Genomic DNA, 27,421 nt, shown 5'->3' on the forward strand with positions numbered 1-27,421 from the left:
ACACTTCTCCGTCTATCATTGTCAGTCATTACCATCATCAGTATCAATCATCAGTCATCATCCACCTCAATCATTTATTGTATAGATTTCCATCCATATCAATCATCATCCAACATTATCAATTATATTCATCAATCATCATCAGTCAGTAACATGATCACTCATCATCCATCGTCATCATCACTCATCATCATAATCATTCTTCACAGAAATAACTCAACATAAAGTGTGAGGTTTGATATGAGCATTTTATTTATGGATATCAGGCCGAATCATTACTTAAACAGAATTTACATGATGTGGGCGCTCTACATCTCTAGCTCTGCTACGTCTCTGACTTTGCAACAAACAGGCCAGATGGTTTCACTCATTTGAAGGATACGCCAAATATGCCACTATTTCCTCCTGGTTTCGAACACAATTTTCCAGACTTACATTTCTTTTTCCCATTCCTTTTGATACGGACATTCTGAATAAAACAAAGAATAAATTATGTGTATTGTGGAGAATCCATAGAGCAAGTGATAAACTATGAGAAGATGCAAAGCCTGGAAGAAGCATTCGTCTGAGGAAAAGAAGACAGATCTCCTCCACACTGGTGGAACAAGATGGAACCTGGAAGAAGTCTCTCCCTGAGGAACACTAGACAAATCTGTACTGGTGGAGATGAGAAAGAGCCTGGAAAAAAGTATTACACAGGTCTCACCTATATTGGCAGAGTAAAGATGGAGCATGAAAGAAGCCTCTACCTGAGAAGTATTACACAGGTCTCACCAGGGGCGTAACTAGAGTTCTATGGGCCCCAGGGCAAACTTTGAATTGGGGCCCCCACCGCGAGCCTCCGCCACCAGCCCCCCCCCCTGCCATCCTCTGCCCCTACCCATACCCTCCCCCCCTCTGTATGAAGCCATACATTTAAAAAAAATAATACTCTAGTCACTAGAGTATTTTTTATTTATTTTTGAATGTATGGCACACACTGGCTTCATATGAGGGATGGGGGGGGGATGAATGATGATCAGTGGTGCCGTGCGGCAGTGTGTCTGAATTCAGAAAGGGGGGGCCCGCGCCGGCCATATATGGGCAGCCAGGGGCAGCAAATAATGAGGGGGCAAAATGAAAATGAAATACTCTGTGGGCAAAAATTTTAAAATATATAGAGGGAATGGGGGCAAAATGAAATATAGTGAGACTCTTACTATATTTCATGTTGCCCCCGCCCACTTCCTCTATACATTTCGATTTTTGCCCACAGAGTATTTCATTTTCATTTGCCCCCGGGCTCCTCATTATTTGCTGCCCTATTATGGCCGGTCTGGGCCCTTCTGAATTCAGACACACTGGCTCACGGCACCACTGATCATTATTCATGTCCCCCCTCCGTATGAAGCCGGACGCAGGCGTGTGCCATTTTTTACATAAAAAAAAAAACTTCCTACTCTTGTTTGTTCTGCTCTCTTCACTTGAGGGCTGAGGCGGCCGGCGGGCTCGTCATTCCTGGCTGCTGTGATCCCGCGAGACTCGCCGTGGAGGTCATGGGTCTCGCGCTGACAAGCGCAGCGCAGCCACACAAAATATAGGCGGGCCGCCACACTTAATAAAAAACCACTTGCGGGGCCCGCTTTGCTCCATCTCTTCTGGGGGGCTCTATGGGCCCCCCTGACTTAGGGGCCCGGTCGCAATTGCGACCACTGCGACCCCTATAGCTACGCCACTGGTTCTCACCTATACCGGTGGAGTAGAGATGTTGCTTGGAAGAGGCCTCTACACATGTCTCCCTTGTACTACTGCTGGAACAATGATGGAGTCTGAAAAAATAATCTACCTGAGGAATATTAGACGTGTCTCATCTATACTAGTGGAACAAAGATGAATTCTGGAAGAAGCCTCCACCTGAGAAGTATTATACAGGTCTCATCTATACTAGTGGAAGAAGCCTCCACCTGAGGAATTTTACACAAGTCTCACCGATGCCGGTGGAGACCTTCTTCCAGGTGCTGTACTATACTAACCCTGCATTACTACACAACATGAGATGCTGCCTTCTTCTCTCTTTTTCTTGCTATGCTGGTAGACCAGAGATGGAGACTGGAAGAAGCCTCCACCCGAGGAATTTTAAAAATATGTCAGCTTTATTAGTGGAGCAGAAGATGAGCTTGGAAGAAGCCTCCACCTGAGGAATATTAGATTGGTTTCCTGTATACTCTTGAAGCCAAGATAGATGAAGCATCTACTTGAGGGATATTGCAGAGTTCTCTATACTAGTGGAGCTGAGATGGACCCTGAAAGAAAGCTCCACCTGAGGGATATTAAACAGTTCTCATCTAGACTGATGGAGCCTTCATCTGAGCAGAAAGAGAAAAACTGAGAATTGTTGAAAACAAATATCAAATAAGGTCCAAACAGAAGGCAGAACTCTAGAGAAAGACATACTGTACAACACAGATTATCAAGGGTTAAATAGCTAGAAATCCAGATCCACCTTTAAGAGTCCGGGATATTCCACCAAGCTCAGCACTATAAGGCCCCTTTCACACTTGCGTTGTTGGATTCCGGCAGGCAGTTCCGTTACCGGAAAAGCCTGCTGGATCCGGAAATCCGTATGCGAACAGATTGCATTTCTTTACGGATCCGAATCCGTCTGACAAATGCATTAAAATACCGGATCCATCTCTCCGGAGTCATCCGGAAAAACTGATCCGATATTTATTATTTTCACATTTTTGATGGTCTGCGCATGCGTGGACAGGAAGACCGGATCCGTCAGTGCGGTAATTTTAATGCCTAATACACTAATACACTTCAATGGAAATAAATTCCAGATCCGGCATTCTGGCAAATGTTCCGGAATTTTGGCCGGAGTAAATACAGCAGCATGCTGTGGTAATTTCTCCTGCCAAATACCGTAAAAGGGACGGAACTGAAGACATCCTGAAGCATTCTGAACGGATTGCTCTCCATTCAGAATGCATTAGGATCAAACTGATGCAGTTTTTTCCCTGGTGTTGAGCCCCTAGGACGGAACTCAGTACCGGAAAACTTTAACGCTAGTGTAAAATTACCCTAAAGCATTATGGTCAAAAAATGGAAGGAGCATCTCAGAAGCTTTGATAGATTTAAAAAATGTATACTTTGTACAGTCCAACAGAATAAATGAAAACTGTGCAACATTACAGGTCAAGGGTCAACTTTTATGGTTGTGAATCCCAATATCCGAAGTGGACTTCAATCCAAATTTAAAGGAAAATTTGATTTGCTGTGAAGCCGATTTTCCTTGTGCTTCGTAATAACATATCAAATTTCCCTGTAATGGAATAATAAAAATTCATACTCACCTCATTCGTTTGAGAGCGAAGAGGCCGCCGCCATCTTAATTAAAGATCCGGCGTGAAATTTTGTGCACGGTGACATATGATGTCACCACACCGGTCACCGTGATGATTTCATCACCCCCTGCGCAAAATTTCACGTATGATCTTCACTCAAGATGGCTGCAGCGGCCTCTTTGCACTCAAATAATTGATGAGTATTATACTGATTAACCCCTGAAATCCCCTTCATTTTTCATCTCGGATGCCATAATCAGCGATGTATGTGGGGGGGGGGGGGGGGCTTGTCGACACAATCACCGCTCACCGTCATTGCGCCCACTACTTACAAACAAATGCGTTTTGTGATTAAGTAATTTTTTCATAACTTCACTCATCTACTGTATATTTGTTTTACCTTGTTCAGACTGATGCACATTATATCCTCAGGATCCTCATCAACCAGATCCAGAGAACAGATCTTTACATCCTGCAGGACACAAATACAATCATTATCATCATCATCCTTATCATAACCTGAATCCAAATGTATCTGACTGAACATGAGAAGATAACTAACGATGACACAATCAGAAAAGAAAGGGAGTCCAACAATATGAAGACAACATTGCAGAACCTGGATAGTTACCCCAGTGTGTATTAGCAGGTATATTCTTATACATAGGAGGCATTATTATAGTAGTTATATTCTTATACATAGGAGGCAGTATTATAGTAGTTATATTCTTGTATATAGGAGCAGTATTATAGTAGTGATATTCTTGTACATAGGAGCAGTATTATAGTAGTTATATTCCTGTACATAGGAGCAGTATTATAGTAGTTATATTCTTCTATATAGGAGCAGTATTATAGTAGTTATATTCTTGTACATAGGAGCAGTATTATAGTAGTTATATTCTTGTACATAGGAGCAGTATTATAGTAGTTATATTCTTGTACATAGGAGCAGTATTATAGTAGTTATATTCTTATACATAGGAGGCAGTATTATAGTAGTTATATTCTTCTACATAGGAGGCAGTATTATAGTAGTTATATTCTTCTACATAGGAGCAGTATTATAGTAGTTATATTCTTGTACATAAGAGCAGTATTATAGTAGTTATATTCTTGTACATAGGAGCAGTATTATAGTAGTTATATTCATGTACATAGGGGCAGTATTATAGTAGTTATATTCCTGTACATGAGAGCAATATTATAGTAGTTATATTCTTGTACATAGGAGCAGTATTATAGTAGTTATATTCTTATAAATAGGAGCAGTATTATAGTAGTTATATTCTTTTACATAGGAGCAGTATTATAGTAGTTATATTCTTGTACATAGGAGCAGTATTATAGTAGTTATATTCTTCTACATAGGAGCAGTATTATAGTAGTTATATTCTTGTACATAGGAGCAGTATTATAGTAGTTATATTCTTGTACATAGGAGCAGTATTATAGTAGTTATATTCTTGTACATAGGAGGCAGTATTATAGTAGTTATATTCTTGTACATAGGAGGCAGTATTATAGTAGTTATATTCTTGTACATAGGAGCAGTATTATAGTAGTTATATTCTTGTAAATAGGAGCAGTATTATAGTAGTTATATTCTTGTAAATAGGAGCAGTATTATAGCAGTTATATTCTTGTACATAGGAGCAGTATTATAGTAGTTATATTCTTGTACATAGGAGCAGTATTATAGTAGTTATATTCTTGTACATAGGAGGCAGTATTATAGTAGTTATATTCTTGTACATAGGAGCAGTATTATAGTAGTTATATTCTTGTACATAGGAGCAGTATTATAGTAGTTATATTCTTGTACATAGGAGCAGTATTATAGTAGTTATATTCTTGTACATAGGAGCAGTATTATAGTAGTTATATTCTTGTACATAGGAGCAGTATTATAGTAGTTATATTCCTGTACATAGGAGGCAGTATTATAGTAGTTATATTCTTGTACATAGGAGCAGTATTATAGTAGTTATATTCTTGTACATAGGAGCAGTATTATAGTAGTTATATTCTTGTACATAGGAGCAGTATTATAGTAGTTATATTCTTGTACATAGGAGGCAGTATTATAGTAGTTATATTCTTATACATAGGAGGCAGTATTATAGTAGTTATATTCTTGTACATAGGAGCAGTATTATAATAGTTATATTCTTGTACATAGGAGGCAGTATTATAGTAGTTATATTCTTGTACATAGGAGCAGTATTATAGTAGTTATATTCTTGTACATAGGAGGCAGTATTATAGTAGTTATATTCTTGTACATAGGAGCAGTATTATAGTAGTTATATTCTTGTACATAGGAGGCAGTATTATAGTAGTTATATTCTTGTACATAGGAGGCAGTATTATAGTAGTTATATTCTTGTATATAGGAGGCAGTATTATAGTAGTTATATTCTTGTACATAGGAGCAGTATTATAGTAGTTATATTCTTGTACATAGGAGGCAGTATTATAGTAGTTATATTCTTGTACATAGGAGGCAGTATTATAGTAGTTATATTCTTGTACATAGGAGCAGTATTATAGTTATTATATTCTTGTACATAGGAGCAGTATTATAGTAGTTATATTCTTGTATATAGGAGGCAGTATTATAGTAGTTATATTCTTGTACATAGGAGCAGTATTATAGTAGATATATTCTTGTACATAGGAGGCAGTATTATAGTAGTTATATTCTTGTACATAGGAGCAGTATTATAGTAGTTATATTCCTGTACATAGGAGCACTATTATAGTAGTTATATTCTTGTACATAGGAGCAGTATTATAGTAGTTATATTCTTGTACATAGGAGCAGTATTATAGTATTAATAGTCTTGTACATACCGTAGGAGCAGTATCTAACTGCATCTAATCTTTCCCCACATTTAATTAAATGTATCCTTTTCTATCAAATCCTCTAATTTAGGAACAGATTCTCGCCAGGTATGTTTTTCTCGCAGCTATTACTTGCTGTATCAAAATATTAGATACAGACAGAGGACAAGGTCACTCGTATTCCTATTATCTTATACAATATCTCTGAAACATCACTCCAGAACCTACCTACGATACCACAGTCCCACCACATATGCTTCTTTCTTACCGCACCCTCTATAACATTTATCATTATTCATGGTATAAATCCTGGCTATTCTACTTGGATAAGTTCTATGATACAACTTCCACGATGTTTCTACTACCTTACGACTCTTATACCTCTGCAATAGTTTTCTCTTGTCCAATCCATCTGTAAATAATGTCCCCATTTCAGCCTGTTGTCTTATTTACTCTCCTGTGAGTCATTAATATCCTACAATCCTTCCTTTTCTGGTTGGGTCCAGCATATATAACTTTTCCAGCCATGTTTCCCGAGCTGGAACATCCTATTCAGATATATAGTTTTCTAAATTGACTTATCCCTGTGTTAAATCTCTTTATGTGGAGGTATATGCGATGTTTAGGAGGTTCCTGACATGGGATCACCCCTATCAGGGTGTCCATTCCGTTTTTGTAGGCCGGGTTTAGTCTGTAGGGGCAGCGCTGAGGGTGAGATCTTTTCCTTTCTGCAGTATTGTCCCCTTTTCCCAGCCTGAATAAATCCTTATCTGCACTTATTGGGGTATTTTAATGAACATTATTAAAGGTTTGGTTTTGCACTGGTGAAGGTGCTCTGTGATAGATTTATTAATTAACCACCTCAAGTCTGCCCGTTGACTATAAACGTTCGGGAGGTGGATCTCTATCTCTGAATGGAAGTTTCTGAAGAGATGTCAGCTGCACGCTAATCATGCATCTGCCGAGCAGGGGGCCCACTGTCAGTGACAGAAAGCCACCCCAGAGACAAGGCAGAGACAGTTCCCAGGTGTCCCTGCCTTCTAGATCACTGTATACACTATGTGCTATGCGCTTCCTGTCCCGCCCGGTGGTCATGTGACCGCCGGTGCCGGGAGAGTGGAGGAGCTGTCAGGTCTTTCATAGACCTCGATCAGCCCTGCACTGAGGCTGTACAGCGCTGTATACCACTGTACAGCCTCTCGTGGGAGTGTATTTCCCCTGTAACTGGGGCTACTATGTCAGCCCCAGTTACAGGAGAATTCAATAGTGAAAAAAAAATAATTGATGTAAAATGTCCCCCAGATGTCTTGTATGTCCTTATGGGGGACGCAAAGTGTAAAATAAAAAATTAAAAAATTAAGTGTTTTACAAAAAAAAACAAGGTTTCACATGTAAAAACAAAGAAATTCCCCAGGTAAGTAATAAAAAAAAAAAAAAAAAAATAGAAAAAAATAAATTAAAAATACATATTTGGTATTGCCGCATCCGTGACGGTCGGCTCTATTAATATATCACATGATCCACCTAGTCCAATAAACACCATTAAAAAAACACAAAATAAAATTGTGTCAAAAAAAGCCATTTTTGTCATCTCACATCACAAAAAGTGCAACACCAATTGAAGTGATCAAAAAGGCGTATTTCCCACAAATTGTTACTAATAAAACCGTTACCTCATCCCACAAAAAATTAGCTCCTACATAAGAAAATTTTTTGTCACCTAACATCACGTAAAGTGCAACACCAAGCGATCAAAAAGGTGTATGCCCCCCAAAATAGTACCAATAAAACTTTCACCTCATCCCACAAAAAATGAGACCCTAACTAAGACAATCGGTCAAAAAATAAAAAAAAATATGGCTCTCAGACTATGGAGACACTAAAACATCATTTTTTTGGTTTTCAAAATGCTGTTATTGTGTAAAACTTAAATAAGAAAAAGTAGACATATTAGGTACTGCCACGTCCGTAACAATCTGCTCTATAAAAGTGTCCCATGACCTAACCCCTCAGGTGAACGCTGTAAAAAGAAATAAATAAAAACTGCTAAAACAACCAATTTTTTTGTCACCTTGCCCCATAAAGTGTAATAATGAATGATCAAAAAATCATATGTACCAAAAAATGGTACCAATAAAAACGTCAACTCTTCCTGCAAAAAATGAGCCCCTGCACACGACGATCGGCAGAAAAATTAAAAAAATATGGTGTTCAGAAAATGGAGACACAAAAACATATTTGGAAATTCGCTCATCTCTAATTGTGTTCTTACAATACCTTTCTTTGCCCATCAACTAAAATTCTCTTTCTTCAACCTTCGTTCAAACAGATGATTCCCAAAACATCCCATTACCACGGATCCTGCTGGTTTTAATGTGTTCTTCTTATTTATCTCTTCCCATAGTTTTAAAGAAAATTCCACCACAGGGGCTTGTTAGGACCTACAGTGGTTATGGTACTGCGGCCTTCTATTCCTTCCCCAATAGCTAAGCATATGTGATTATAGCTACCATAGGTAATAGGGGGATAGGGTCGATGAATGCAGCTTCCAAGATGATTCTCCCCAGCAAATGGAATATTCCCCAACCATGAGCCTAGGACTTCATCATGAAGGGTGTAACAGGAATACCTTTTTATTGATAACACACTGGCTTTTATGAGAAATCCTCCTGCAAGAGGATCTCCCACAGTAAACAAAGGACAATAACCAATTAACATAGAGAGTTACAGTAACACCGTCCTCTCTCTGCCTGTGAGCTATTGAGATAAGTTAAGGGATAAACCAATTATCTCCAGGCAGAGAGCACACAATTCTCCTAAACGTTGGACCACCCTTTTCCCCACAAGGTATCCCCACAATTTACATATCCCCTGATAGCCCCGATCTGGGGGACCAACATATCCAAATTTCCCCCAGGTAGGTTCAGGGGTTCTTAAAAAACATGGAAGTCACAAGTTACCGACCACACACGAGGCTCCTGCCCAAAACAGTTCCATGAATTCCGCGTGTGCGGTCGATCAATTCACAAAAAGGTAAAAAGCCGAATAAAGTCTATTTTCTTCACAATACTCCCCCTTAGTTCCATGGGTCAGCATACCCGCCTAGACCCTGCCGGGTTGGCTAGGGGATGTCCGGGTACCAAAATTATATTTTCAAGTCGGTTTGGAGGGAAAGCCCATCCGCATTGCCGTTCTGTTTGCCCGGGCGGTATTGTAGTGTAAAATTGTAAGGCTGCAACGCTAGACTCCAGCGCAGCAACCGGGGATTGTCTCCAGATTGTCTCCAAGAGAGGTTGAGCCAAATGAGGGGGTTGTAGTCAGTGAGTAGGGTAAAGGCACGGCCATAAAGGTACGGTTGAAGTTTCTTTAAGGCCCATACAAGAGTCAGGCATTCTTTTTCCACGGTGGCATAGCTGACCTCCCGAGGTAATAACTTACGGCTGAGGTATGCCACCGGGTGCTCCATGCCATCGCCCCCCACTTGGCTCAGCATGGCTCCCAGCCCAAACATGGAGGCATCTGTATGAACGAGAAAGGTTTTGTTAGGGTCTGGGGCCGCCAATACTGGAGCTTCACTCAAAGCAGTCTTAAGTCTCTGGAACGCCGTTGCACACTCCGGGGACCAGGCTACCCGCTTGGGTAGGGACTTTTTGGTCAGGTCGGTGAGGGGTTTTGCTAGGGTGCTATACTCAGGGACGAACTTTCTATATTACCCTGCGGGGCTGGGGCCAATTGGCTATGGCCTCTACTTTCGCGGCGCTGTTTCCCAAACCCTACTCTATGCCCCAGGTATTGGACCTCTGCCATGCCCACATGGCATTTCTCGGGTTTCAGGGTGTGACCGGCTTCTTGTAACCTCCCAAATACCGTGGCCAAGTGCGTCAGGGGTGCCTCCCATGTGCCGCTATAGATGGCAATATCATCTAGGTAGGCACATGCGAAGTCCTGCATTTCCTCCAGAAGTCGGTCCGCCATTCGTTGAAATGTAGCCGGGGAATTCTTCATCCCAAAAGGCATAACCCGAAATTGGTATAGCCCGAATGGGGTGACGAATGCCGACTTAGGTATGGTGGCCGAGTCTAGCGGAATTTGCCAATACCCTTTGCACAGGTCCAGGGTATTTAGGAAGTGCCCGCTGGCCATGCGATCGAGCAATTCGTCGATCCGTGGCATGGGGTATGCGTCAGTGATCGTCCGGTCGTTCAGTTTCCGGTAATCAATACAGAAACGAGTCGTACCGTCTCGCTTCGGTACTAGAACCACCGAGGACGCCCAGGGACTTTGGGAAGCCTCAATAAACCCTAACTCCAACATTTCTTGGATTTCTTTCCACATGCTGGTCCGTACAGCTGCAGGGATATGGTACGGTTGTTGCCGTAATGGGGTCTCCCCCTGCGTCTCCACCCTTTGTACTGTGGCGGAGGTGTACCCGGGTAGGACCGAGAACAGCCCACCGTACTCCCGCAGCAGTTGTTTTGCGTCTGCCTGCTGTGTGGGATCTAGTTTCTCCCCCAACCCGACCTGCTCTAGGGTACCTTGGTTAGCTGCCAGTAGGTCGGGTAAGGGGAGTCCCTCACTATCATCAGTGGACGGGGCACAGATAGCGGCCACGTCCTCGAAGCGCTCGAAGTACGGTTTCAACATGTTCACATGAAAGGCTCGTCTGATCCTTTCATCCGAACATTTGGCCACAATATAGGTGGTGTGGCTAATTCGTTCCACCACTTTAAATAGCCCCTGCCATGCTGCCTGTAGCTTGTCCTTTTTGGATGGTCTGAGGGCTAATACCTTTTGCCCTACTTACAGGTTCCTATCTCGTGCTCCCCGGTCATACCATTGTTTCTGTCGTTTCTGGGCCGCCCGAAGGTTCTCCCGAACTGATTCGGTCAGTGCCCGCAGGCGGTCCCGGAACTCCAGCACATATGGCAACACTGGGATCCCTTCCACTCCTGTGTTGCCCTCACAGTGTTCCCGTATGAGGTCCAGGGGTCCCCAGTACTTTTCTCCCGTATAGGAGTTCGAAGGGGGAGAACCATGTCGACGCCTGGGGCACTTCCCGGTAGGCAAACAGGAGATGGGGTAGAAATTTCTCCCATTGACCGTAGGACTTTGTTAACACTGTGAGCATCTGCTTAAGTGTGCCGTTGAATCGTTCACAGAGGCCGTTGGTCTGGGGGTGGTAGGGGGAGCTAAATAATGGTTTCACCCCGCAGCTCTGCCATAACTGTTGAGTGACAGTTGCCGTGAACTGTGTTCCCTGATCGGAGAGTATTTCCCGGGGGAATCCTACTCGGGAAAAGATCCTGACTAGAGCCGCTGCTACCGTCTCCGCCTCAAGGTGGAGAGCGCCACAGCCTCAGGGTACCTGGTGGCGTAGTCCACCAACGTGAGGATGTAGCGCTTTCCGGAGGAGCTGGGTTTGTTGAGGGGCCCTATCAGGTCTACTGCCACTCTGTAGAATGGTTCCTCTATTATAGGTAGGGACCATAACTTGGCCTTGGGGTGGTCCCCCCGTTTCCCTATCCTTTGACATGTGTCACATGTCCTGCAGTACGTCTGCAAGTCTTTTGATATCCCTGGCCAGAAGAACGTCTGGGTAAGGCGATCCTTTGTTTTCTTGATACCCAGATGTCCGGCTAGCGGGATATCATGGCTGAGCTTTAGAAGCTCTGCTCTGTATTTGCGGGGTACGACTAGCTGCCTTTTTTTAACTTGGGCTGCCCCACTTCCCACTCCCCCTGTGACCCTATATAGCAGTCCCTTGTCCCAGTGGAAGTTCTCTTGGGCATTACCTTCCTTAGAGGTACCTACGGCCTTCATGTAACCTGCTAAGGTGGAGTCTGACTGCTGGGCTTAGCCAAAGTCTTGGGGAGTGCCCCAGAAGGGAATAGGGTTAGGGCATACTACGAGGATTTCGGTTCCTACCTGTGGTTCCTCAGAGTGTGTCTGTCCAGCTCGGCGGGCTTGCGCCCTGGTAGTCACAGGGCAGGTACCAGCGAGATCTGGGTAAGCAGCTGTGTTAGGCACCCCAAAGTTAGGCACCCCAAAACGTTCCCCAACAATACTTCCGCAGGTAGGCCAGACATAATGCCTACTTCCATCTGCTTGGCTCCGGTGCCCCAATTTAACTGCACTTGGGCTGTGGGTAGTTTGTGGATGGCGCCTCCTGCCACTCTTACTGCAACAGTCCTGTTGGTGCGAGCTTTTGCAGATACGGTGTGAGGCTGCACCAGAGTAAGGGTGGCCCCAGAGTCTCGTAGTGCCTCAGCCTCCTTTCCATCTATGGTGACCCATTGTCTGTGGTGCACCCAGTTGTCCCCCTCGGCTTGGGCTAGGTCCACCTCATGTAGTACGGCCCATTGCTCAGATTCAGGGCTGTGGTCTTCCAGCAGCTCATGTTGATAGTGATGAGCGGCTGCCCTCGGTGGCGGTGGTGATGGCCGCTCCCAATTGCCTCTGCTCCGCTGAGGGCAATGTATTTTGTAGTGCCCTGGTTGATTGCATTGGTGACATACCAATGGCGGTCTCCGGTTAAAAATAGGCTGTGTCATAGGTGGTACCGCGTTTGGTCGGTGGTGGGTCACAGGAACTGTCTGCAGGTGTGTGGTCAAAAAATTGTTTCAGCAAGAGGAGTTGTAGCACCTCCTCTAGCGACGTGGCCTGGCAGCCTTGTATCCAGTTTTGGGCTGCCCAATACATCCTAAAAGCCCATTCGGTGTAGGAGTCTCGGCCCCCTTTCCGTAATGCCCAAAACTTTTTCCTGTAAGTCTCTGGGGTCACGGCATACCTGGCTAGCAGAATGTCCTTTACCCTGGCGTAGTCGTGTATGGCTGTATCAGGAACTGCTCGGTACGCCTCTGCTGCTCGGCCCGTGAGTTTGCTGCTTAGACTCGCGGCCCATTGCTCTGATTCCAGACCCTCCAAAGCGCATTGACGCTCGAAATCTTCCATTTCTCCATCTGAAAAACTTTTAAAAGCAGCATAGTTAATCTTTCTCCGCTGTCCTCCAATTATAGATCCAGCTAAGGAAGCGGTATCTCCTTGGTTTAAGCTTGCCTGTTGTGCTCTGCGTTCTGCGCTCACCTGCGCCAGGACTTGCGTCACCATCTCCAGTGTGGGATTTGGCCCATATAGGTTTAGCCTCCACATCACCTTCTGTTGGAACTCTGCTTCCTCCCGGCTGACATCCGCCATGCCGCTGGTTTGGTCGCCCTCCCTTAGTTCTGCTATGAGGGTATCTTTCTTATTGTTGCTTGCCACCTGACCTTGGGCTTCCAGCAGATCCTTTAGCGTAGTCCTCTTTAGTCCTTCGTACTGCTGGGCCATTCACCAGTTGTCTTTATGCGTCCCATTCAATCCCGTCGCTTGCCACCAGTTGTCAGAACCTACAGTGGTTATGGTACTGCGGCCTTCTATTTCTTTCCCAATAGCTGAGCATATGTGATTATAGCTACCATAGGAAATAGGGGGATAGGGTCGATGAATGCAGCTTCCAAGATGATTCTCCCCAGCAAATGGAATATTCCCCAACCATGAGCCTAGACTTCATGAAGGGTGTAATAGGAACACCTTTTTATTGATAACACTGGCTTTTATGAGAAATCCTCCTGCAAGAGGATCTCCCACAGTAAACAAAGGACAATAACCCAGTAACATACAGAGTTACAGTAACACCGTCCTCTCTCTGCCTGGGAGCTATTGAGATAAGTTAAGGGATAAACCAATTATCTCCAGGCAGAGAGCACACAATTCTCCCAAATGTTGGAACACCCTTTTCCCCACAAGGTATCCCCACAATTTACATATCCCCTGATAGCCCCAATCTGGGGGACCAACATATCCAAATTTCACCCAGTTCGGTTCAGGGGTTCTTAAAAAACATGGAAGTCACAAGTTACCGACCACACACGAGGCTCCTGCCCAAAACAGTTCCATGAATTCCGCGTGTGCGGTCGATCAATTCACAAAAAGGTAAAAAAACGAATAAAGTCTATTTTCTTCACAGGGGTTCTTCCAAAACACTACAGTTTAGATTTCTCCTATGCCCAAATAATCGCCTCCTATGTCAATGGATACATCAATTCCTCTTCCAATTCCACCCAAAGTGGCCTCCTCCGACCCTACTAGTTCTCATTATATGTGCTACTTGGGCTGCCTTATAATCATTTATAAATTTGGAACTGACCAACCCCCCTTCTCCCCCCCCCCTCCTATTACTTATATCGTCATTATTTTACTTGCTATTCTTGGCTTTTTATTATTCCATATAAACTTAAAGAATTCCCTCTGTAATGAATCTAGATCCTTTCTACTCATATTAATAGGTAAACACCTAAAGTAATATAAAACCTGTGGCAAAATCATCATTTTTAATGCATTAATTCTACCTAAAATAGTTGCTTATCTTTCCAAGTATTTAGATCTGCCTTTATTTTTTTGATACAACTCCTTATAGTTATACTGATACAAATCCTTTCCGTCTTTACAAATCCTTATTCCTAAGTAAGACAAGTATTTCTCCTTTTTAATAAACCCAAAGTTTAACTCTACCAATTTCTGCGCATTTTCCTGCATATTACATCATTGACATTGACCTGAAGTCCTGATAATAATCCAAATTTCACCAGAGTCGTAAATAAATTTGGGAGAGAAGTAAGATGTCTACATAAGGTCAACAGAATATCATCCGCAAAAAGACTCTGTGTATATTCCTTTTCCCTGACCTTAAAGAGTAACTAAACCTTTGTATCAAATTTTAATATGATGTCCCTAATGCCCTAATAAAACTTTTTGCAATATACTTTATTAATCAATTTTGTCTTTTTCTTAGCCTTTTTCTTACCTAAAGTGCACCATTCCCTGTGTGCGCTTAAAACTCGGTTCTCTGTATACTGCGGACAGCTCAGCGGTGTACGGAGAACGGACTGTGAAATTTATGAATGGGACCGCAGCAGCGCAGGGAGTACGGGCAGGAGCGCATATTGCTGCTCCTGCCCGTGCCCCCCGGAGGATTACTACCTCCTGGTATAGCACATGGTCTACTAAAATCCTATCAATCCTAGAATAACGTCTGTGCATGGGAGAGAAATATCCAGTAGACAAGAATACCCTCTAGAAACCCCATTATACTCCCACCATGAACTCAGCAGTGTTATGTCCTTCACAGCTCAGTATCACTGCTCCTTGTAGAGGTCTTTGTGCAGTTTATCTGAGCATGAAGTCATCACAAGAGAACAGATGTAACAATCAGAACAGATGTAACAGTCAGAACAGATGTAACAGTCAGAACAGATGTAACAATCAGAACAGATGTAACAATCAGAACATATGTAACAATCAGAACAGATGTAACAGTCAGAACAGATGTAACAGTCAGAACAGATGTAACAGTCAGAACAGATGTAACGATCAGAACAGATGTAACAGTCAGAACAGATGTAACAGTCAGAACAGATGTAACAATCAGAACATATGTAACAATCAGAACAGATGTAACAGTCAGAACAGATGTAACAGTCAGAACAGATGTAACAGTCAGAACAGATGTAACATCAGAACAGATGTAACAGTCAGAACAGATGTAACAATCAGAACAGATGTAACAGTCAGAACAGATGTAACAGTTAGAACAGATGTAACAATCAGAACAGATATCAGAACAGATGTAACAATCAGAACAGATGTAACAGTCAGAACAGATGTAACAGTTAGAACAGATGTAACAATCAGAAAATCAGAACAGATGTAACAGTCAGAACAGATGTAACAATCAGAACAGATGAAACAATTAGAACAGATGTAACAATCAGAACAGATGTAACAATCAGAACAGATGTAACAGTCAGAACAGATGTAACCATCAGAACAGATGTAACAGTCAGAACAGATGTAACAGTCAGAACAGATGTAACAATCAGAACAGATGTAACAATCAGAACAGATGTAACAGTCAGAACAGATGTAACAGTCAGAACAGATGTAACAGTCAGAACAGATGTAACAATCAGAACAGATGTAACAGTCAGAACAGATGTAACAGTCAGAACAGATGTAACAGTCAGAACAGATGTAACAGTCAGAACAGATGTAACGATCAGAACAGATGTAACAATCAGAACAGATGTAACAGTCAGAACAGATATAACAGTCAGAACAGATGTAACAATCAGAACAGATGTAACAATCAGAACAGATGTAACAATCAGAACAGATGTAACATCAGAACAGATGTAACATCAGAACAGATGTAACGATCAGAACAGATATTTGTGGCAAAACCAACCTCGCCACTGGGTTTTGGAGAGGACTGGCTGCTGGCCTCTTGCCCCTGGATTATGGGCCATATACTAACTTTTAAACCCCTGAACCTATTCAAGTGAATTTTGGATAGGTTTGTCCCAAAGTTATACTGTTTAAATTGATGTTAGATATATGTATGGCCAATGTAAACTCACAAAGTTGTAACAATTTATAATAAGTGTAACATGTCAGCTTGGGAGGAAAATGCTGGGTGTGTTTCTATTGTGCCATTGTCCCATTGTGTGTTTAAAGGGTGATGTCTGTCCTGTTGTCTGCGCATGTGTATTGGTGACTTCTCTTTGTCTTGAGAGATAATTGGATTACGCCTCAGTTGTCTCCGGGGCAGAGAGGAGGAAACCATGATGCATTGTGGGGATGTATTGTCTCTGTAAAACCTGCTTGAGCCAGATTGCCATGCTGCCAGCCAGGGCCCAAAAGATACTTTTACTAACTTTTCAACCCCTGGTCTGATTCATGCCATTTTGTAAAATGTTGTTCCCCTGAATGGATTGATTGTGAATATGTAATTTTTATGTGAATATGATGTATGGTTTTAGAGTTATGAAAGTTAGGTAGAAAGTATGTTTTAACTGTATGTGTAATTGAGTTTGCTCTCAGGATAAGGGGAGGGAATATGTGGGATGTAACTGATATGTGATTGGTTGTTTTATACCTCCCTGTGGGCGGTCCTGTATTTGAAAAGACTGTAATAAAAACCAGGCTGGGTGTGCCAGCACCTCAGACCACTGCTTGACCCTCAACACGGAGCCTTGTCTCGTTATTGGGGGGATTCACTGTATGCTGTTAGAGGACCGATTGCCAGAAGTGTAAGATCCCTGTTTGTCTGCTAGCAGCTATTCGTGAGGTTCCAGTTTGGAGTGCTATTTTGTATCCAGTTCGGGAGTTTGGTGTATCCTGCAGTAGCTGTGCCTGTCTCTCAGAAAGGGGCTTATCGCCTGAACGGATTTTAACCCCTTGTCTGCTGAAACGGTCCGTTACATATATTTTTGGAGATTCTTACGTAAATTTCCCTCAATTATCGTTACTTACTCCGTCGGGCTTGAAATCGCACTGCGATAAATCAGGATTCTCGGATTTGAGGCACACCGTCTCTTTAATAATAAAGCCTCTTCTGTTCGGATTTTCATCTTCCTGTGATAAATAGATGGATGAAAACATAAATCTTCTGCCTCTTTTGTGATATACACTGCTCAAAAAAATAAAGGGAACACTTAACCACCTCCGGACCGCCTAACGCAGATTTGCGTTCCGGAGGTGGCAGCGCTGCGCACAGTCACGCATATACGCGTCATCTCAAAGCCGGCCCGCGCATGCGCATCGCGGGCCGGCAAAAGTTAAAGAACAAGTTCGTCACCAGCCTGCCAGCAACGATCATTGGCTGGCAGGCTGGCGATTTTCAAAAAATCCAATCACAAGTCATATAACAGATCATATTAGTAAATATGATCTGTTATATGGCTTCTCTGCTCCTCTGCTGGTCCTTTTCGTCGGTTGGATCCAGCAGAGGAGCAGACTGAACTGTGAGTACACCAAACACTTCACTGTAGCCCCAGATCACCCCCCTGCACCCCAATTAACCCTTTGATCACCCCTTTGATCGCCCCTGTCAATCACTAGTGAAAGGAAAAAAAGTGATCAGTGTAAACTGTCACTTTTTTTTTTTCACTGGTATTGACTGTTAGGTTTTAGGGATAGTTTAGGCCCCTTGGTTAGGTAGTTAGCGTCAGTTAGCGCCCAGCCCACCGCACCGCAGTCACTTATTCGCTGTTTAGCGTATCGCTAATCAGCATTTGTACTTTTATAGTATCTGTAAGTGATCAAAACTGATCACGGTCAGATCTATAATTGTATTAGTGTCACCTTAGCTCGCCCTCCACCCAAAACGCAGTGTTTGCCCGATCAGGCCTGATCGGTCGCCCACACGTGCGTTCACCCACGCCCGCCCCACCGCAGTGACAAAAAATATATATTTTTTGATCACTGCACATTCATTTTACACGCACTGCGGCGATAAAAAAATCAGTTTTGATATTTTTTATCAACCGCAGCGGCCTCCGGTACTTCGCTAGCCTCCCCTTTGTAAGACAGGCTTGCTTTTTTTCTTGGGTAGTCTCAGGGAATACCCCTAAATTTAGTAGTCCAAAATGTCAAACAGGGGGTATTCTTCTGAAGAGGCCTACAGGATTCTGACCCAGTCGGATGAGGAATGGGAACCCTCATCTGACGAATCTAGCGGGTCAGAATATGAACCTGTAGAAAGCAGTGGCTCTCTGACCCAAAGTTCGGACGAGGAGGTGGAGGTCCCTGATAGCATCAGGCGTACCAGGCCCCGTGTCGCTAGACCACAGGTTGTGCAGGATCCGCTTCAAGAGCAGCAGAGTGGGGCTGTCGCTGCCGGATCACGTGGTGAGGCATACACCAGCAGCGCAGCCCTCCCTGGACCTAGTACCAGCACTGCCGTACAACATGGTGACGTGGCGAGCACCAGAAGGGCAGTTGAAGCTGGTACGGTGGCACGTGCAGTAGTTACCCCGTCGCAGCCACCGCACAGACAGGCCCGTAGAGCCCCTAGAATCCCTGAGGTGTTGGCAAACCCTGATTGGCAGTCACCAACTTCAGCCGCACCTGTAGTTCCCCCTTTCACCGCCCAGTCTGGAGTTCGGGTTGAGACGGCTCAAATCGGTTCGGCCCTGGGATTTTTTGAGCTGTTCTTGACTGCGGAGCTCTTGGACTTAGTCGTGGCAGAGACAAACCGATATGCCACACAATTTATATCCGCCAACCCGGGAAGCTTTTATGCCCAGCCTTTCCGGTGGAAACCAGTCCAAGTTTCCGAAATTAAAAATTTTTTGGGCCTTCTCCTCAACATGGGTCTAACTAAAAAGCATGAATTGCGGTCATATTGGTCCACGAACCCAATTCATCACATGCCCATGTTCTCTGCTGCTATGTCCAGGGCACAATTTGAGGCCATCCTGCGTTTCCTGCACTTTAGCGACAACACCACCTCCCGTCCCAGAGGCCACCCAGCTTTTGACCGGCTCCACAAAATTCGGCCCCTCATAGACCACTTCAACCAGAAATTTGCAGATTTGTATACCCCCGAGCAAAACATCTGCGTAGACGAGTCCCTAATACATTTTACCGGGCGCCTTGGCTTCAAACAATACATCCCAAGCAAGCGTGCCCGGTATGGGGTCAAATTGTATAAGCTCTGTGAAAGGGCCACAGGCTATACCCACAAATTTCGGATCTATGAGGGAAAAGATCAGACCCTGGAGCCGGTCGGTTGCCCTGACTACCTGGGGAGCAGTGGGAAGACAGTCTGGGACTTGGTGTCACCCTTATTCGGCAAGGGGTACCATCTTTATGTGGACAATTTCTACACAAGTGTGGCCCTCTTTAGGCATTTGTTTCTAGAACGGATTTGCGCCTGTGGCACCACGCAAACTAGTCGCGTGGGCTTCCCCCAACGGCTTGTAACCACCCGTCTTGCAAGGGGGGAGAGGGCTGCCTTGTGTAACGAAGAACTGCTCGCGGTGAAATGGAGAGACAAGCGTGACGTTTACATGCTCTCCTCCATTCACGCAGACACGACAATACAAATTGAGCGAGCAACCCGTGTCATTGAAAAGCCCCTCTGTGTCCACGACTATAATGCGCTCATGGGAGGGGTGGACTTCAATGACCAGATGTTGTCTCCGTATTTAGTTTCCCGCAGAACCAGACGCTGGTATAAGAAGGTGTCTGTATATTTAATTCAATTGGCGCTGTATAATAGTTTTGTTCTCTACAGTAAGGCTGGGAGAACACGATCCTTCCTCAAATTCCAGGAAGAGATCATCGAGAACCTCCTTTATCCAGGAGATTCCGTGGCCCCATCCACCAGTGTAGTTAGCCGTCTACACGAGCGACATTTCCCCAGTGTCGTTGCTGGTACCTCAACCCAACCGTCACCCCGAAAAAGATGTCGTGTCTGTAGCAGGAGTGGAATAAGGCGTGACACCCGCTATTTCTGTCCTGACTGTCCTGACCACCCTGCCCTATGCTATGGAGAGTGTTTCCGGAAGTACCACACACAGGTACACCTAGCATAGGGATTGCATCTCACAGGACAGGCACATAGGGCTATTAGGGCCCTTTTACTCACAGCTGCTGCAAACCTCTCCTTTCACCTGGGATAAAGTGCATAACGTACTTCACCACATCTTTGGGCGATTTGCGCTTTGCACATTGTCCCATGGGGAAGGAGAGGTTTGTTCTATAAAGGTAAAAAAAACTAAACAAAAAAAAAATTACCGTTAAGTAAAAAAGTTAACGTTCAGTTAAAAAAGTTAAAAAAAGTTTATATGTTCTGTTCAAAAGTTAATAAATTTATTGCGTTGCGGCTTGGTTTTTTCTTTTTTTTTTTTTTTTTTTTACCTTCCAGGTGGACCAACCGATCGACTAGCTGCAGCACTGATGTGCATTCGGACAGAAGCATTGCGCTGCTGTCAGATTACACGCAAGTCGGTGTATGCGGCGCTGCAAGACGAGATTTCTCCTCTGCAGTAAAAGATACGTTTGCTGAGGCATATGAGCTGAGGAGGTGGCGGTGTTCATATACTTTGGCAAACACTTTGTATATATAAAAAAAAAAATCCCGGCAATGATTTATTCATCCACATCGATTGATGTGAATGGATAAATCTGGTTTGCCAGGGCATACGAGCTAAGTGGGTATGGATGTTGGGCGGAGCTCCTATGTCCTGGCAGACGCTTTCCCCTCCTTTTTATTTTTTTGGCAGAGATTTTTTCATCCACATTGATCGATGCAAATGAAGAAATCTGTGCCGTTAATTTTTTTCTTTCAGCCCAGAGGCTGAACGGAAAAAAAAAATCTCATTACCCGTATGCTCAATATAAGGAGAATAGCAGAAACTCCTAATGCTGGGCATACATGTAATGATTGCGGAGACCCTCAAATGCCAGGGCAGTACAAACACCCCACAACTAACACCATTTTGGAAAGAAGACACCCCAAGGTATTCGCTGAGGGGCATATTGAGTCCATGAAAGATTTAAATTTTTGTCCCAAGTTAGCGGAAAGGGAGACTTTGTGAGAAAAAAATCAAAAAAATCAATTTCCGCTAACTTGTGCCAAAAATATTTTTTTTCTATGAACTCGCCATGCCCCTCATTGAATACCTTGGGGTGTCTTCTTTCCAAAATGGGGTCACATGTGGGGTATTTATACTGCCCTGGCATTTTAGGGGCCCCAAAGCGTGAGAAGAAGTCTGGTATCCAAATGTCTAAAAATGCCCTCCTAAAAGGAATTTGGGCACCTTTGCCCACCTAGGCTGCAAAAAAGTGTCACACATGTGGTATCTCCGTATTCAGGAGAAGTTGGGGAATGTGTTTTGGGGTGTCATTTTACATATACCCATGCTGGGTGAGATAAATATCTTGGTCAAATGCCAACTTTGTATAAAAAAATGGGAAAAGTTGTCTTTTGCCAAGATATTTCTCTCATCCAGCATGGGTATATGTAAAATGACACCCCAAAACACATTCCCCAACTTCTCCTGAATACGGAGATACCACATGTGTGACACTTTTTTGCAGCCTAGGTGGGCAAAGGGGCCCACATTCCAAAGAGCACCTTTCGGATTTCACAGGTCATTTACCTACTTACCACACATTTGGGCCCCTAGAATGCCAGGGCAGTATAACTACCCCACAAGTGACCCCATTTTGGAAAGAAGACACCCAAAGGTATTCGCTGTTGGGCATAGCGAGTTCATAGAATTTTTTTATTTTTTGTCACAAGTTAGTGGAAAATGCTGATTTTTTTTTTTTTTTTCTTTACAAAGTCTCATATTCCACTAACTTGTGACAAAAAATAAAAACTTCCATGAACTCACTATGCCCATCAGCGAATACCTTGGGGTGTCTTCTTTCCAAAATGGGGTCACTTGTGGGGTAGTTATACTGCCCTGGCATTCTAGGGGCCCAAATGTGTGGTAAGGAGTTTGAAATCAAATTCTGTAAAAAATGACCTGTGAAATCCGAAAGGTGCTCTTTGGAATGTGGGCCCCTTTGCCCACCTAGGCTGCAAAAAAGTGCCACACATGTGGTATCTCCGTATTCAGGAGAAGTTGGGGAATGTGTTTTGGGGTGTCATTTTACGAATACCCATGCTGGGTGAGAGAAATATCTTGGCAAAAGACAACTTTTCCCATTTTTTTATACAAAGTTGGCATTTGACCAAGATATTTATCTCACCCAGCATGGGTATATGTAAAATGACACCCCAAAACACATTCCCCAACTTCTCCTGAATACGGAGATACCACATGTGTGACACTTTTTTGCAGCCTAGGTGGGCAAAGGGGCCCATATTCCAAAGAGCACCTTTCGGATTTCACTGGTCATTTTTTACAGAATTTGATTTCAAACTCCTTACCACACATTTGGGCCCCTAGAATGCCAGGGCAGTATAACTACCCCACAAGTGACCCCATTTTGGAAAGAAGACACCCCAATGTATTCGCTGATGGGCATAGTGAGTTCATGGACGTTTTTATTTTTTGTCACAAGTTAGTGGAATATGAGACTTTGTAAGAAAAAAAATGATCATTTTCCGCTAACTTGTGACAAAAAATAAAAAGTTCTATGAACTCACTATGCCCATCAGCGAATACCTTAGGGTGTCTACTTTCAGAAATGGGGTCATTTGTGGGGTGTTTGTACTGTCTGGGCATTGTAGAACCTCAGGAAACATGACAGGTGCTCAGAAAGTCAGAGCTGCTTCAAAAAGCGGAAATTCACATTTTTGTACCATAGTTTGTAAACGCTATAACTTTTACCCAAACCATTTTTTTTTTACCCAAACATTTTTTTTTTATCAAAGACATGTAGAACAATAAATTTAGAGCAAAATTTATATATGGATGTCTTTTTTTTGCTAAATTTTACAACTGAAAGTGAAAAATGTCATTTTTTTGCAAAAAAATCGTTAAATTTCGATTAATAACAAAAAAAGTAAAAATGTCAGCAGCAATGAAATACCACCAAATGAAAGCTCTATTAGTGAGAAGAAAAGGAGGTAAAATTCATTTGGGTGGTAAGTTGCATGACCGAGCAATAAACGGTGAAAGTAGTGTAGGTCAGAAGTGTAAAAAGTGGCCTGGTCTTTAAGGGTGTTTAAGCACTGGGGGCTGAGGTGGTTAAACAACACAATGTAACTCCAAGTCAATCACACTTCTGTGAAATCAAACTGTCCACTTAGGAAGCAACACTGAGTGACAATCAATTTCACATGCTGTTGTGCAAATGGGATAGACAACAGGTGGAAATTATAGGCAATTAGCAAGACACCCCCAATAAAGGAATGGTTCTGCAGGTGGTGACAACAGACCACTTCTCAGTTCCTATGTTTCCTGGCTGATGTTTTGGTCACTTTTGAATGCTGGGGGTGCTTTCACTCTAGTGGTAGCATGAGACGGAGTCTACAACCCACACAAGTGGCTCAGGTAGTGCAGCTTATCCAGGATGGCACATCAATGCGAGCTGTGGCAAGAAGGTTTGCTGTGTCTGTCAGCGTAGTGTCCAGAGCATGGAGGCGCTACTAGGAGACAGGCCAGTACATCAGGAGACGTGGAGGAGGCCGTAGGAGGGCAACAACCCAGCAGCAGGACCGCTAACTCCGCCTTTGTGCAAGGAGGAACAGGAGGAGCACTGCCAGAGCCCTGCAAAATGACCTCCAGCAGGCCACAAATGTGCATGTGTCTGCTCAAACGGTCAGAAACAGACTCCATGAGGGTGATATGAGGGCCCGACGTCCACAGGTGGGGGTTGTGCTTACAGCTCAACACCGTGCAGGACGTTTGGCATTTGCCAGAGAACACCAAGATTGGCAAATTCGCCACTGGCGCCCTGTGCTCTTCACAGATGAAAGCAGGTTCACACTGAGCACATGTGACAGACGTGACAGAGTCTGGAGACGCCGTGGAGAACGTTCTGCTGCCTGCAACATCCTCCAGCTTGACTGGTTTGGCATTGGGTCAGTAATGGTGTGGGGTGGCATTTCTTTGGAGGGCCGCACAGCCCTCCATGTGCTTGCCAGAGGTAGCCTGACTGCCATTAGGTACAGAGATGAGGTCCTCAGACCCCTCGTGAGACCATATGCTCGTGCGGTTGGCCCTGGGTTCCTCCTAATGCAAGACAATGCTAGACCTCATGTGGCTGGAGTGTGTCAGCAGTTCCTGCAAGACGAAGGCATTGATGCTATGGACTGGCCCGCCCGTTCCCCAGACCTGAATCCAATTGAGCACATCTGGGACATCATGTCTCGCTCTGTCCACCAACGTCACGTTGCACCACAGACTGTCCAGGAGTTGGCAGATGTTTTAGTCCAGGTCTGGGAGGAGATCCCTCAGGAGACCGTCCGCCACCTCATCAGGAGCATGCACAGGCGTTGTAGGGAGGTCATACAGGCACGTGGAGGCCACACACACTACTGAGCCTCATTTGGACTTGTTTTAAGGACATTACATCAAAGTTGGATCAGCCTGTAGTGTGTTTTTCCACTTTAATTTTGAGTGTGACTCCAAATCCAGACCTCCATGGGTTGAAAAATTTTATTTCCATTTTTTTTTTTGTGTGATTTTGTTGTCAGCACATTCAACTATGTAAAGAACAAAGTATTTCAGAAGAATATTTAATTAACTCAGATCTAGGATGTGTTATTTTTGTGTTCCCTTTATTTTTTTGAGCAGTGTATTTTGTTTGGTGAAGTCGACAGTGAAGCCTCAAGAGTTTACAATTTCACTGTTTTCCAGGAGTGAACATGACTTCTAAGTATTTGTCTGCAATAAATGCAGAACCAATTTCACCTGCCAATCTTTAGTCTACTGATCCTGATTTATTCTCCAATCACATCCAAAGCTGCATCCACAGTTCCTCTTATCATACAGCAGTGCACTGTGAGAGCTCGGAGGATAGTTCCACATCCAGAGCCGGTCTTTCTTATGACTTCCTAGTAGTGACCAGCAGAAGTGTTGCTTTGAATGTGAATGGAGCCTATAGTGTGTTATATGTGTGGTTAATAGATATCGACATTATCCACTGTAACAGTGACATCTACAGCACCCCGCCCCTTTAACAGTGACCTCCACAGCGGCCTGCCCCCTTACAGTAACATCCACAGCTGCCTCCCCTTTAACAGTGACCTCCACAGCGGCCTGCCCCCTTACAGTAACATCCACAGCTGCCTCCCCTTTAACATTGACCTCCACAGCAGCCGTCCCTTTATTAGTGACCTCCACAGTACCCCGTCTCATTAACAGTTATTTCCACAATAACCCGCCCCTTTAAAGAGGACCTTTCACTAGAATAAAACATCTAAACTAACTATACAGACATGGAGAGCGGCGCCCAGGGATCCCCCTGAACTTACAGTTATCCACGGGAGCCGCTCCGTTCTCCCGTTATAGCCTCCGGTATCTTCATAGTTAGGCTCCACCCAGGGGAACCTACCGGCGTCTCCTTCTCCCATGCTGTAGCGCTGGCCAATCGCAGCGCTCAGCTCATAGCCTGAGAGAAAAAAGTTTTATTCTAGTGAAAGGTCCTCTTTAACAATGATCTATACAGAGCTCTGTTCCCTTAGAATGTGACCTCCACAACACCTCACCCCCTTAACAGTGACCTCTACAGCACCCTGCCCCCTTAACTGTGACCTCCACAGTTCCCTGTCCCCTTAAAAGAGACCTCCACTGTGCGTGCCCCTTTAAAAGTGACCTTCACAGCATCCCGCCCCTTATCAGTGACCTCCACAGCAGCCCGCCCCTTTAACAGTGACCTCCACAGTGGCTGCCCCTTTATTAGTGACCTCCACAGTACCCAATTTCCTTAACAGTGATTTCCACAACACCCCGTCCCCTCAACAGTGGCCTCTACAGCAATCTGCCCCTTAACACTGACCTCCATAGCGGACCGTCCCCTTAACTGTGACCTCCACAGCAGCCTGCCCCTAGGGTGGCCAGAGGTCCGGTTTTAGGCAAGACAGTCCAGCTTTCAGACTCCCTGTCCTCCGTCCAGAGCAGGACCTGGACTGACACAGGGATGTCCTTTTGAACAGCTCACTCTCAGACAGCAGCACTGTGCAGTGAGAGCGTGAGCTGCAGTCACCCTCCCTCTCACCCCTGCAGCTGACAGAAGTTGATTTTTACCTTCATTTTTTCAATCCCTGTCGGCTGCGGAGTGGGAGTGGGAGTGGCCTAACCAGATAGGGGGGTGGCTTAGCGGGACCTGGGGGCGGAGTTTCTTAAGTCTGTCTTTTGAGGGTAGCCTGAATGGCCACCCTACCTGCCCCCGAACTGTGACCTCCACAGCACTCTGCTCCCTTAACAGTGTCATCCACCGCGCCCTGCCCCTTTAAAGCTGACCTACAGCAGTGAAGAAAAATGGCTGGGTTGTTATGGAAACCTGGAGTAAAACTGTGTAAATGTGGAGACTAAGGGCCTGCGAGCTTCTATTGGCTGATAAGGGTCATGTGATCGTGTGTATGGCAGTTGGGATACGAAGAGAAAGACTTGCAGGCTTCTATTGGCTAATGGAGGTCATATTTTAGGAATATCTCAGGAATGTTACGTCCTAGAGAGCTGAGACCCCACAAGATCTCTTTCCAGGTAGCAAAGTGATGTGTAGACCAAGTGTCGTTGAAATCGATGGTTGCGTTTTTGAGTGATCGCGGAACATACACACACATTTATATATATGTCCTTCTTTTTATATATATGTACATAGATAAAATTTCAAGCTTTACATGAAATGCCTTCTGGGTAACCCCCTTGCCGTATGCCTTACTAGTGAAGAGCAGCAGGGGCAATATTCGAATTTGCAATATTTCGCGAATATTTTGTAGAATATTCGTCATACATTCACGA

General features: G+C 44.2%; 1 protein-coding gene across 4 annotated transcripts in view; it reads right to left on the reverse strand.

Annotated features, from left to right (window-relative positions):
* Positions 1–230: 230 nt before the first annotated feature.
* Positions 231–27,421, reverse strand: part of LOC121000826 (cathelicidin-6-like) — a 103,054-nt gene continuing 75,863 nt past the window's right edge. For 2 of the 4 annotated variants that reach the window (XM_040431504.1, XM_040431503.1), the window contains exons 2-5: positions 17,523–17,624; positions 3,727–3,798; positions 1,726–1,825; positions 231–469 (exon numbers count right to left, since the gene is read on the reverse strand). In XM_040431504.1, the coding sequence (XP_040287438.1) occupies positions 432–469; positions 1,726–1,825; positions 3,727–3,798; positions 17,523–17,624 (312 nt within the window). In that variant the 3' untranslated portion in view covers positions 231–431. Of the gene's footprint in view, positions 470–730; positions 775–1,725; positions 1,826–3,726; positions 3,799–17,522; positions 17,625–27,421 lie in introns of those variants that run through there. The other 2 variants (XM_040431505.1, XM_040431507.1) reach the window with 2 other exon arrangements.

Source organism: Bufo bufo, chromosome 5 (genome assembly GCF_905171765.1).
Source record: "Bufo bufo chromosome 5, aBufBuf1.1, whole genome shotgun sequence".
In the NCBI taxonomy this organism is placed as follows: Eukaryota; Metazoa; Chordata; class Amphibia; order Anura; family Bufonidae; genus Bufo; species Bufo bufo.